At 46.1% G+C, this 14,198-nt stretch overlaps 1 protein-coding gene across 1 annotated transcript in view; it reads left to right on the top strand.

Annotated features, from left to right (window-relative positions):
• Positions 1–527: 527 nt before the first annotated feature.
• The window catches only part of plx (PTB_TBC1D1_like and TBC domain-containing protein plx), a 172,384-nt gene continuing 158,713 nt past the window's right edge, over positions 528–14,198 (top strand). Inside the window, exons 1-2 of the mRNA XM_069306560.1 lie at positions 528–701; positions 10,863–11,119. Of these exons, the coding sequence (XP_069162661.1) occupies positions 10,964–11,119 (156 nt within the window). The 5' untranslated portion in view covers positions 528–701; positions 10,863–10,963. The remainder of the gene's footprint in view (positions 702–10,862; positions 11,120–14,198) is intronic.

Raw genomic sequence — 14,198 nt, 5'->3', positions numbered from 1 at the left:
GTGGGAACCCCGGGAGTCTGGGGGTCCGGGAGTGTGGGAACCCCGGGAGTCTGGGGGCCCGGCAGTGTGGGAACCCCGGGAGTCTGGGAGCCCCGGGAGTGTGGGAACCCCGGGAGTCTGGGGGGCCCGGCAGTGTGGGAACCCCGGGAGTCTGGGGGGCCCGGGAGTCTGGGGGGCCCGGGAGTCTGGGGGGCCCGGGAGTCTGGGGGGCCCGGGAGTCTGGGAACCCCGGGAGTCTGGGGGGCCCGGCAGTGTGGGAACCCCGGGAGTCTGGGGGGCCCGGCAGTGTGGGAACCCCGGGAGTCTGGGGGGCCCGGCAGTGTGGGAACCCCGGGAGTCTGGGGGGCCCGGGAGTGTGGGAACCCCGGGAGTCTGGGGGGGCCCGGCAGTGTGGGAACCCCGGGAGTTTGGGGGGCCCGGCAGTGTAGGAACCCCGGGAGTCTGGGGGGCCCGGGAGTGTGGGAACCCCGGGAGTCTGGGGGGCCCGGCAGTGTGGGAACCCCGGGAGTCTGGGGGGCCCGGGAGTCTGGGGGGCCCGGGAGTCTGGGGGGCCCGGCAGTGTGGGAACCCCGGGGGAGCTTGTTTAGCATCGGTCGTCAAGGAGAGAAAGATCAGCTGTTCCTACCTATTGTATCTGAATTTATTTTATAGACATACAACAAGGACATATATTGTATTCTACAAGAGGGAGCGGCGGACAGGTGAGTGTGTGGAGGCTACCGAGGCTGTGGTCAGCCTGCAGGTGATGTGCAGTGACCAACCTGCAGGTGATGTGCAGTGACCAGCCTGCAGGTGATGTGCAGTGGCCAGCCTGCAGGTGATGTGCAGTGACCAGCCTGCAGGTGATGTGCAGTGGTCAGCCTGCAGGTGATGTGCAGTGACCAACCTGCAGGTGATGTGCAGTGACCAGCCTGCAGGTGATGTGCAGTGACCAGCCTGCAGGTGATGTGCAGTGACCAGCCTGCAGGTGATGTGCAGTGGTCAGCCTGCAGGTGATGTGCAGTGACCAACCTGCAGGTGATGTGCAGTGACCAGCCTGCAGGTGATGTGCAGTGGCCAGCCTGCAGGTGATGTGCAGTGACCAACCTGCAGGTGATGTGCAGTGGCCAGCCTGCAGGTGATGTGCAGTGGCCAGCCTGCAGGTGATGTGCAGTGACCAACCTGCAGGTGATGTGCAGTGGCCAGCCTGCAGGTGATGTGCAGTGACCAGCCTGCAGGGGATGTGCAGTGGTCAGCCTGCAGGTGATGTGCAGTGACCAGCCTGCAGGTGATGTGCAGTGACCAACCTGCAGGGGATGTGCAGTGACCAACCTGCAGGTGATGTGCAGTGGTCAGCCTGCAGGTGATGTGCAGTGACCAGCCTGCAGGGGATGTGCAGTGGTCAGCCTGCAGGGGATGTGCAGTGGTCAGCCTGCAGGTGATGTGCAGTGGTCAGCCTGCAGGTGATGTGCAGTGGTCAGCCTGCAGGTGATGTGCAGTGGTCAGCCTGCAGGTGATGTGCAGTGACCAGCCTGCAGGTGATGTGCAGTGACCAGCCTGCAGGTGATGTGCAGTGGCCAGCCTGCAGGGGATGTGCAGTGGCCAGCCTGCAGGGGATGTGCAGTGGCCAGCCTGCAGGGGATGTGCAGTGGCCAGCCTGCAGGGAATGTGCAGTGGCCAGCCTGCAGGGAATGTGCAGTGGTCAGCCTGCAGGGGATGTGCAGTGGTCAGCTTGCAGGGGATGTGCAGTGACCAGCTTGCAGGTGATGTGCAGTGACCAGCCTGCAGGTGATGTGCAGTGACCAGCCTGCAGGTGATGTGCAGTGACCAGCCTGCAGGTGATGTGCAGTGGTCAGCCTGCAGGTGATGTGCAGTGGTCAGCCTGCAGGTGATGTGCAGTGGTCAGCCTGCAGGTGATGTGCAGTGGTCAGCCTGCAGGTGATGTGCAGTGACCAGCCTGCAGGGGATGTGCAGTGGTCAGCCTGCAGGGGATGTGCAGTGGTCAGCCTGCAGGTGATGTGCAGTGGTCAGCCTGCAGGTGATGTGCAGTGGTCAGCCTGCAGGTGATGTGCAGTGACCAGCCTGCAGGTGATGTGCAGTGACCAGCCTGCAGGTGATGTGCAGTGGCCAGCCTGCAGGTGATGTGCAGTGGTCGGCCTGCAGGGGATGTGCAGTGGCCAGCCTGCAGGGGATGTGCAGTGGCCAGCCTGCAGGGGATGTGCAGTGGTCAGCCTGCAGGGGATGTGCAGTGATCAGCCTGCAGGTGATGTGCAGTGGTCAGCCTGCAGGTGATGTGCAGTGGTCAGCCTGCAGGTGATGTGCAGTGGCCAGCCTGCAGGTGATGTGCAGTGGTCAGCCTGCAGGTGATGTGCAGTGGCCAGCCTGCAGGGGATGTGCAGTGGTCAGCCTGCAGGTGATGTGCAGTGGTCAGCCTGCAGGTGATGTGCAGTGGCCAGCCTGCAGGTGATGTGCAGTGGCCAGCCTGCAGGTGATGTGCAGTGGCCAGCCTGCAGGTGATGTGCAGTGACCAGCCTGCAGGTGATGTGCAGTGACCAGCCTGCAGGTGATGTGCAGTGACCAGCCTGCAGGTGATGTGCAGTGACCAGCCTGCAGGTGATGTGCAGTGGCCAGCCTGCAGGTGATGTGCAGTGGCCAGCCTGCAGGTGATGTGCAGTGACCAGCCTGCAGGGGATGTGCAGTGTAAACAAAAAGCTAACCACACATTTGGAATAATCAGGTGCACCTCTGACTTTAAGGGAAGGAAGGTAGTGCTTCAGGTGTGTATCTCTGTGCTAAACAGAAACACTTGGATTATTGTATTCAAGCGCGGAGACTTCATCTTCAGAAAGATGTATATTTATTTATTTATTTATTTGTTTATTTATATATACAAGAAGGTACATTGGGTTTGTGAGACTACATAGCATGATGTGTTAACATTCTTGTAGAGCCACTCGTACGCGCAGCATTTCAGGCAGGTCCTTAAATTTTTTATTTTTTTTGAAGATATATATAGAAGAGTTGTTACATTCTTGTAGAGCCACTAGTACGCGTAGCGTTTCGGGCAAGTCCCTGGAATACGATCCCCGCCGCGAAGAATCCTTGTTACAACCAAGTACACATTTTACTGTTGCGTTAAACACAGGCTACAGTTAAGGATTTGCGCCCAGTAAATCCTCCCCGGCCAGGATACGAACCCATGACAAAGCGCTCGCGGAACGCCAGGCGAGTGTCTTACCACTGCACCACGGAGACTCCACGTTTTTAATCTAACATAATATTAAGTAGGTAAATGCCTGCAAAATTTATAAAATGTTTACAGGTACATTGTAAGAAAATTTGAGAGAGATTAACAGGTATATTGAAGCACATTGATAGCTTTGATTGACAGCATTAATAACTTGATTGATAATTTGACAAAGATTAGTAGACACAATAAACCATATTGATAGCACATATATTATGACAGCAATGATCACAATGGTAAAGTTATACAGTATGGCTTAGGTACATATATATTGGGGAATTGTGTAGCACTAGATACAGTGCAAATTTAAAGCATGAGGTAGGACACTATGAAGATGAAATTTGGTATTTTTTATTTTTGTTTTTGAATAAGGGTAAAGTTGGACAGTTTTTCAATTCATTTAGAGTGAGTTCCATAGACTGGGTCCCTTTATTTGCATAGGATATTTACACAGATTAAGTTTGACCCTGGGGATATCAAAGAGATATTTATTTCTGGTGTGGTGATAATGGGTCCTATTACATCTGTCCAGGGAGAGTTTCAGAGCAGGATTTGCATTTAAGAACAGGGTTATGTAAATGTAGTTGACACAAGAGAATGTGTGAAGTGAGGTTATGTTTATCATGTTAAGGGATTTAAACAAGGGAGCCGAGTGTTGTCTGAAAGCAGAGTTTGATATTGTTCTGATAGCAGATTTTTGCTGGGTGATGATGGACTTGAGGTGGTTTGCAGTGGTTGAACCCCCATGCACAGATACCATAGTTGAGATAGGGATAGATTAGTGCATAATATAGAGAGATGAGAGCAGAGTTAGGTACATAATATCTGATTTTGGAGAGTATACCAACTGTTTTAGAGACTTTCTTAGTTATGTGTTGTATGTGGGTACTGAAGTTGAGTCTCTTGTCTAAGTATAGGGCCAGGAATTTTACATTTATATTGCTGGTGCTAACATTGTCTATCTGAAGCTGAATTGCATTTGTTGACATTTGCATTTGTTGACATTTGCATTTGCATTTATTGACACTTTCATTTGTTGACATTTGCATTTGTTGGCATTTGCATTTGTTGGCATTTGCATTTGTTGACATTTGCATTTGTTGACATTTGCATTTATTGACACTTTCATTTGTTGACATTTGCATTTGTTGACATTTGCATTTGTTGGCATTTGCATTTGTTGACATTTGCATTTGTTGGCATTTGCATTTGCATTTATTGACACTTTCATTTGTTGACATTCGCATTTGTTGGCATTTGCATTTGCATTTGTATATTAACTATATTAAGAAGTAATATATCTGCTCTGTTGAGAATTCAACACCGGGCAACAAAAAATCATTCTTCTACCAAGTGAACTCTCATATCAGGAACAGTTGAGGGCCACAGGGCTAATAACACTACAAACAAGGCATGACAGGGCAGATCTCATTGAAACGATTAAAATATTGAACAGTTTGGAGGATGCTGATCCAGACCCCTTCTTTAACCTCTAGACCACGCATATTACCGCGAATATAGGGGGCATAATAGCAAAAAATATTGAAATTATGTAAAAATAACTTTAAAAATGTTAAACAAATCTCTTATTGGCTTCAGTGTCGTGAAACTTTCATGAAAATATTTTCAGAAATTGATTTTAGACGAATTTTTAAAAAATTAGAACGTTTTATTGATAAGGAGAATAGCTCCTAATAACTGGAACTGAGGGATAATGCAGTAATAAAGAGATACAAGCACCTGTCCGACGCTCAAAGAAGAACAGTAGTAGTAAGAAGTGTCCACAAAGTGGATATGCAGCTGGTGCCTTTATATCATTGCTGAGCAATACATAATAACACAAATAATAATGAATAACTATGTTAATATGATCTATTTTGTTATATATCATATAAATGCATTATCCAATGTTAATATATGTTACTTTCATTAATGATTTTTTTTTTGACATTTTAGTTTTTTTTCTCCTTTGTTTATTATCTGATTTTGTTGTAACCTTTACATCCTGGAGAATGTATATGTTTTCATAACTATGTGAAGATAGATGAAGAATATTCATGCCTGAAACGCTTTGCGTAATAGTGGCTTTAGGCATTGTATGTACTAGCTCTACCTATAAGTCAAACAATCCTTGTAAATATTTATTGTATGTATGTACCTTACCTAAATAAAATTGTATTGTATTGTATAGAATGAAATTGGTCAACAAATAAATCAGTCACAACTCGCAAAACCTGGGACTTTTTAATTTTTTTTTTGGTGATTTTTTTATCTGATTTCAAACTTAATTTTCTTTGTTTCTTTAGGTTGTTTTGATGATTAGGGACCATATTAGGGCTTTTTCACTTATAAAGTATACCATAAATATATCCCCTAAATCATTATAATTATTATAATTATCCCTATATTTTGTGATTTTTGGGGGTTATTTTTTCTTGACTTCATTTCAACACACATTGACCTACAACTTTCACATATTCAAGTACAAATGCCAAACAATGTTTATTAAAACATAAAATTAAATTAACGAATTAAAACTACCTATATTCATTGTTGACAACTTCAACTTCAATTATCTCTGAAACCAGAGTTCCAACTTTGAGTGGCTTCTAAAATTCCAGTTCTTAACCGATTCTCACTATTTTGTCATATTGTGTGCTCAGCTGTCTGTTCTACAATCCCATCAGAATGGATTTTTCATAAACCTTATACATTTCGAGTTTTAATGTTTTTTGGTCTAAATTTGCCCCATATTTCAAATGCCGTATTGACAATTTTTTTTTACAGTAAATTCTACTGAAAACCTATATTCTAATTTGATGAAATGAAGATCATATGCTATTCTGAGAGAATAATAACATTAAATGAACACTTAATGATAGTTCATATTTTTTATTCTGAATTGAAAATCTGAATGTTTCAATATTCAATTTTAAAATTAATTTTGATTCTCTTGTTTTTCAAGTTACGCTATGATCATTTAGATAAAGTTGGAGTAATGCCTAGTTGATTATGCAAAAAAAAAAATTGGAAAGTATTTGTGCAAGTTTTAAAAACTTATGTTAAATTATTTTTTGTCAAATCATATATGTATGTATTGTGCAGTCTAAGGGTTAAAAGATCAGATGTAACATAAACAAGGAGCAACAGTTTCACGCTCAACAAGCCACAGTGTGGGACTGAAAGTAGGAGAAGCTTTTAACCCACAGGGTTATAAACTCATGGAACTGCCAAAGTACCAGATCTGTAAATGCTAAAACACTGCTGCAATTTAAAATCCATTTAGGTACAGGAGGAGGTGGATAGGTGTTAGTGTTTGGAAGGGGAGTCCCCTTCCATTATAACATCAGGCAGTGATGACTTCTCTGGGGTACTCGGGAGCCGGTCAGCCGAGCGGATAGCACACTGGACTTGTGATCCTGTGGTCCTGGGTTTGATCCCAGGCGCCAGCGAGAAACAATGGGCAGAGTTTCTTTCACCCTATGCCCCTGTTACCTAGCAGTAAAATAGGTACCTGGGTGTTAGTCAGTTGTCACGGGCTGCTTCCTGGGGGTGGAGGCCTGGTCGAGGACTGGACCGCGGGGACACTAAAAAGCCCTGAAATTATCTCAAGATAACCTCAAGATAACTCTCTCTCCTACATTTTGCCTGCATACCACTAGGACCTGGTTGTGGCTCACTGCTTGTTTGTCTCACTAAGAACCTTTCCATAGAGACTTGTTTTTCCTCTATGGTCATCCTCACATGTGTTTTCTTAGATTGAACCTTACCATTGACTTTCAAGGGACCCCCATGGTGTGGTATATAATAATTACTTTTATATTTAGAAATAAAAAAATCTGAAAAACAATGAAATTCTTTACAAAGAATTCAAGCGCAATCATCACTAGGCGGGAGGCACTGGTAAACTGAAGCGCGATCGCCCATGCCACCAGGAAGCACGTGCTTGGTCGACCCATACGTGTATCAACAAACTCGCAAATAGAGGTAAAGCGCGTAAACCGATTCAAGTTTTACGAAGAAATTGAGCTTGTAACCCGAACAATTTGTAGAGGGATGTTTGGTAACCAAGGTTCCATTGTACAGTACTGTACTTATCTACCATGCCCAGTTTTGTTCCCTTGTTAAATTTTGGCAAATTGTTAACACGTGAGCATTTCTATTTGATATTTCTCATTTTAATATTTATTTAAATATTATTTAATTTATTTAATACTGTGTTATTAATTAAAAGGTGCTACATAATCGCCCCGGCTTGGTGCCTTCTTGTGATAATTACTTATTTTATATTATAAAAACGAAGGTTTACTGTCCCACCTGTAATTTTGCTCGACGTCAGAAAAGTGACCATCATGCCGGTAATGTACAGTGTAATTAGGTTTATATTTTCAACCTTTATTCCAAGTGGCGCAGTCTTTTCAACCATGCCAGAAGCCACCCGCTCCGAGGCGACCCAATGCAAGCAAGGGAAAGAACCCAAACCCCAGTTGGGGAAGAAACCGATGGACCTGTACTGCAAGCCGTGGGAACAATCTAAAAAGTCCACAGATCTTGGGATCAGGAGCCAGCAAACTGGGTGAGCTGCCCCCCTCCCCCACTTTCCTGTCAAAGGGGCAAACCATGAAAGGGCAGTGTGAACCACAACAAACTGGTGCATCCTATGAAGAGTGAGTACACTGCAAACCAGATGGAGAAGGGCTAGATAAGGGAAGTACTTGCAACTTGGAATCTAATAGTGCAGAAGGCGTACCTTGACACACAACAGGTGTCAAGGGTTCTATCCGACCACCTCTAAAGACGAGAACAAGACCCCAAGAATTGGAATTAGGAGGTCCAAAATAAGACAGAAAGCAGCAGCTGCCAAAGAAAGAAACTGGGACAACACTTCCTCAGGAAAAAGGAGAGGAGAAAAGTGGGAAGCAAGACAAGAGAACCAGGGTCCGTGTTGACTCCCAAGACTGGGCCAACACAGCCTGCCGACACGCAAGTCTGGCAGTGAAGAATATGGCCATCGCCTCCTGGAGCATGGGAGCATACAACTTGGGAAAAGTAGCCAAAACAGCTACAGTTGAGGCCAAAACCCCACATTAGGTCCTGCAAATGCCCCTGCATCCTTCCAGAGCCAGTCAATATGTGCTTAAGGAGGCTCAGAAACTGCAGGATGGAACCCAAATGCAAACAGGCACAAAAGTCATGAACCACAAGCGCTGTAGACAACTATGGCACCTGGACATGGTGCTGCTGGATACCAACATCTTGAAAGAAAAAGGGAGTAAACAGTCATTGAGGGTCGAAAAAGAAAGGCCCCTATGGAACACCTGCAATACGGTCAACACCTCATACTGCTCACGCTTGCAGGTACACCAAAAGCTGTGCTCAACTCCAAGTGAGAACAAAGGAATGTCAGCTAGCCAGAAAGCCTCTGGAACCTCAAAATGCATCCAAAAAGGAAGACCCAAATCTAAAAGAAAGACGGGTCCATCAAAAAGGCATAATCTGGGTCTTAGGAGGTATGTAAAAAGAGCCTCCCGACCCGCCAGAGGAGGGACCCAAGAGGAAGGAAACTGCAAAGATGATCCTGACGTGCCCCAAAAGCACACGGAACTAAACCCCAGGAGTGAGCCGCACCCAAATCATACTCATACAGGGAGAGAGGCTATGAAACCTCCTCCCCTTGCAAAAGGAAACTCTCTTCGGAGTGAACAAGGAACCACTTGGAATGAAACGGGACTCATATCAGACTCCCTCGAGCCCCAGAAGCTGCACTTGAGGGCCCTGGGGTACAGCCAGCATCCATGTCCACTGCCCGGGATAGAAAAGCGGAGTCTATGGGAGAAGCTTCAAAAGATTTGGGGAGGGGGGAGGGGCTGGTTGAAAGGAAAGCACTTAGCAGAACTAGCCTGCTCAACGGCCTCCTTGCCTGATCTGGAAGGGGCAACCCCTGGAGCTAGCTGAGCAACATCACAAGCTAATCCCTGTCCCAAACCCTGAAACCCTCAAATGTTTTGGGGTTAGGAGCAGGGGGGGGTAAGGATCAGAAGAAGGGTGACCCAAGCCCGAAGTGGAAGGAAGAGGATGTGCAGACAGGAGCCAAGGTGGAGTTCACAAATGCCTCCAATTCTGGGTCACTAGACACCAAATGGGACAGCTCAAGAGCATCCAATCGGCACATAAGATAGACCACTGCATCCGAGCAAAATGACCTCGCAAAGCAGAAGCTGCTTGATATGCCCTAACCTCATCAGAAGGCTCAGAAAGATGTCACTTGGGGATAACAAACCAACAGGCAGCATGGGAAAAGCAAGATAAGTGATGGTCACCACATGACACAGACAGCGAGCAACCCTCATTCTCGCACAATGAGAGAGCAGGTTTGGGGGAATATACATAGAACCACTAAACCCATAGGGGATTTCCAGGGCCAGAAGGGTAAACCAAACAGGACACCCCCAGGAACTGGGAATGTTATGCCAGACCTAAAAGTAAGCCTACACGGTCTAAGTTATGTGGTTATGATAGGCTGACCTCAGCGAGCTGAAGGGAAGCCTGTAAACTACCAGTGTGGCCCGCCAGCGAAAGTTGCACTTGACCCGAGTACAGAAAGAAAGGCACAAGGCCCCTGGCTCACCTTGGGCAAGGGGCACCACAAGCCAGCAGGACCTCTAAGAGAATGACTCCCAAATATTCCAGAGAAGATAACTGGCAATGCAAGAGCAGCACTAGAGAGCACATAGGAAAGATAACCCTGAGTACATGCAAGTCCAAGCACTCTACCAGAAAAAAAAATCTCTTAGCTGAAACAGTGGCGCCCACAAAAGAGGAGACCCAGGAACAACTATAGCAGTCAGGTAACCCCAATGGTATAAGTGTAAGAAGTGACAGCTCAGACCATGAGAGGTGGTGAGCCCTTCTTTCCACTCCCTTCAAATGAGTAGGGTAGGTGGGGCAAACAAGCTCATGCTAGTTTTGAGACATCCGATTAGTTGTTTACATAGCTGGAGGTTTTGGTTATTAAAACATTAGGTGGGTTTTGAGGCTTTGTCTCTAAAACCTGCAGTGGTTTATTGACTCGCTGACTTTCTGGATGTCTACCTCAGTGAAGTGGTAAAATGTCACCACACCCTGCACCTCTGTGAAGGGGACCAGGTTCTGGCTCTGGTCCCTTGAGGTTATCTTGAGATGATTTCGGGGCTTTTAGTGTCCCCGCAGCCCGGTCCTCGACCAGGCCTCCACCCCCAGGAAGCAGCCCGTGACAGCTGACTAACACCTAGGTACCTATTTTACTGCTAGGTAACAGGGGCATAGGGTGAAAGAAACTCTGCCCATTGTTTCTCGCCAGCGCCTGTGATCGAACCCAGGACCACAGGATCACAAGTCCAGTGTCCTGTCCGCTCGGCCGACTGGCTCCCTAGTAGACCTAAAGAACTCCGTGGCTACTACGACTTGGTAGATGGGAACCATCTCAGTGTACAGGTTCAGGGAGCCATAAGGGGCTTCCCCCAGAAATAGGAACTGCCTTGCATGGGTCAGTAAGTCTTCTGCAGTTTCCTGTATTCTTATAGTTTTAATACCGATATGGAGATAAGTAAAATATTGATTTTAGTTAAATTATTGATATGAAATGTATTTCCTACAGATATGCTTGTGCTAAGATGGGTGATGAAATAAAAAATGAGCTCTCCATCGAGAAGGCATAGTAGAAAAACTAATGATCTGCTGTAAGATCTCCATTAGTGAATGATGGAGGGCATGGATAACACTGGGTTATTGGGAGATAGAGGGGAGGCATTTTTTTTGGTGTATCGAGGGAGCACAGAAGTAGATCGACACTACTCCAAACCTATGCTGCCATGGATCATCTCTGAGATCAAGAATCGACAAAAATCAATTAAGGTCAGTGCTTAAATTTAAATTCTTGTTTTAAATGTTAACCATTTTTCAAAATTGAATATGGATGTGACCTGTAAATAATATTTTTTTTCTAGGGAAGCCCCATGGTGGCCCCCTAAAGCTATCACACTAAGATGACTTTTGAGTCACATCAATTGTAGGAGTCTTGTTTGGCCTACTGGGAACCAGAGTCAGAACCTGGCTCTCTCTTTAGAGGCATAGAGAGCTGGGGATTGTTATGATCACCCATAGTCAGTGAAGCAATGCAAACAACTGTAAGGTTCATAGAAAACAAAGCATGGAAACAGCCAAATAACTATACAAACGATTTATTCAAAGCAAGTAGTTCACTCAAAACCAACTCAAACCCTCTAGTGTATGTGGATACCAACATATGGCATTCCCAGAGCTTCCAACTGCCAGCTAGCTCCAGGTCAGTCCTTTCACTCATGTGCTATCATGTAGATCTTCTCAAGTCTTCTTATCATAGTGAGTTCCTCCTCTTTCTCAGCTAATTGCCGCCATCATTTGGACTTTGTCTTGTGAGGGCCATTTGTTTGTCATTCCAAATCTTTAGGATTTGTTTCACGAACATGTTTCAGTGCCACACTTGTGTGAACTTGGTCTTTTATTCACTACAAGCTTCACGTGTCTAGGGATGACCTTTCCGTAGGTACGTGCCTAGCACTGACCCTGCACTGACAGTAACACTGGTGTGTGCTCGGAAGTTTGCCCCTGAGTGGCCAGGCCGCCAGGGTGGAGATAGTTGCCCTGGGTAGTGCAACAACAGGCGAGCTTGGGTGAAGGTGGTCATGCGGAAGGTTGGACAGAGATTGTAGTTGTTCAGACCAGAGAGATGGAGGATATACCATAGGTCTGGTGAGTCCCGCTTTGGGACCAGGAACAACTGGGACACCCACTGAAGGGATGAGGTCACCTTGACCATGCCTGATGTCAACCAACCAGCAGTGACCCAACTCGTTTCTGGGAAGGACTCCTGACCCAACATGCCCGACCCCAAATAAGCTGGTCAGAATTGTATTTAACCTTGTACAGGGGTACCTCGGTTTAAGAGTTTAATCCATTCCTGGAGACAGCCCATAATCCGAAAACTTGTAAACCGAAGCTAATTTCCCCATAAGAAATAATGGGAAATGAATTAATCCATTCCTGACTACCCAAAAATCTCACTTCAAACTAAATTTTATACCTAATTTATCCAAATCTACAGTACAAAAGTATGTTCAAGTTATTACTTACCCTTGCGGATGACTCCTGTTGGTGTATGGAAGATGGTGAGGAGGAGGGAGGAGGAGAGGTGTTACTGTTTGGAAGGGGAGTCCCCTTACATTATAATATCAGGCAGTAAAGATTTTTCTGGAGTGCACTCTCTGGCATGTTTTGCCTACATACCACTAGGACCTTGTGGCTCACTGCTTGCTTGTCTTACTAAGGATCTATCTAAAGACACTTGTTTTTCCCTACATTTTAACACTTGTCTGTAGTAAGACATCACATTGTCATTTAAAAGGTCAATGCAATGGCCTGCTACAGCTTTATCTGGGTGAGTTTTGTCAACAAAACTTTGCAGTTCATCCCATACTTCACACATTTTCTTAATGAGGAATGGACATCCTCTACTGCCTCTACTCACAACTATTCTCTTAGGTTGAACCTTACCACTGGCTTTCTTGGGACCCATAACTGGCCGACCCCTCACAGTGTTCAAGAGAGAACAGGATAAGCACCTCCAAAGGATACCTGATCAACCAGGCTGTGACTCGTACGTCAGGCTGCGAGCAGCCGCGTCCAACAGCCTGGTTGATCAGTCCGGCAACCAGGAGGCCTGGTCGACGACCGGGCCGCGGGGACGCTAAGCCCCGGAAGCACCACAAGGTAACCTCAAGGTAAGGTAACCCATGGCGAGATATATAATAACAACTTTTATGCTCAAATGGCCAAAAATCTGACAAAAACTGTAAATCCTTGTGACGAATTCAGGTGGGATAGTCACTGGGCGCGAGGCTCTGGTAAACTGAGGCGCGATTACCATGCCACCATGCGCTAGGTCGGCCTGAATGTGTATCAACACCCTCGTATTCCGAGGCAACACTCATATTCCGATGTAAATTTTCCGAGCAAATCCTGCTCGTAACCTGAAAAACTCGTAAACAGGAACGCTCATAATCCGAGGTACCACTGTAAATGCATATTTATGTAAAAAAACATACCTTGAGCACTGTTTATGTGGGGCAGACATAAATCAATGTATTTATGTATGATTAGCATTTTAAAAGCACTACAATCACCTTTTGTGGTTGTTCAATAAATCACTGGACTACTGTATATGTTTATCAGATCTCTAACCCTGGTCATGAAGGACAAAAGAAAATGTACTCATGCTGGTTAGCATTGTAAATGTGTGGCCACGTCTGAGGTAGAAAAATACTGTAATAGTAATAAAAAAAAAAGAGTGGGGGTGGGAGGAACTGACCAGCTCCACTATAGGCCATGGAAAATGAGACAAAAGGCCCACAAATCCTGGAACCTAGAGCTGGCAAAAGGAGCCAAATACCCACCCCACAATGGTAGCATCAAAGGGGTGAACCGCTACAGGGCCAGCATGAACCTTGAGTGTAACCAACTTTCCACAATGTGTCATTGTGACGTCAAATGTAAAACCTGATTCGGAAGCACAATGGCCAAGAACCTGACCAATCTAAGGACTTACCCAGACCAACAACAGGTGAGGTTCCCACCTGACCAGACCACCTCCACTACCTCCAATAGGGAACAGAATCCTAAGTAAACAACTTAAGGTTTTGTCTATAAACAACTGATTTATAGGGCAGCAGGAGAAACCCCCTGCAGACACAATCTGGGCAATATCTGAGCAATGACCTCCAGAAAGAGAAGGGGAGAAAAGAGGGGGAGGCAGCCAGAAGGGTGAGAAACCAAGTTGAATCTAAAGAATGGGCCAACATGGCTTGTTGACACGTGAGGCGGATGCCGTCAACACCCACCAAAGGAGAGGGGCTAGCATCTTGGGCAAAGCTGCTGAAACTGCGGACCACACAGCATC

This window comes from Procambarus clarkii, chromosome 58 (assembly GCF_040958095.1).
Source record: "Procambarus clarkii isolate CNS0578487 chromosome 58, FALCON_Pclarkii_2.0, whole genome shotgun sequence".
NCBI classification, from domain to species: domain Eukaryota; kingdom Metazoa; phylum Arthropoda; class Malacostraca; order Decapoda; family Cambaridae; genus Procambarus; species Procambarus clarkii.
This window is presented reverse-complemented; position numbering and strand designations above follow the sequence as displayed.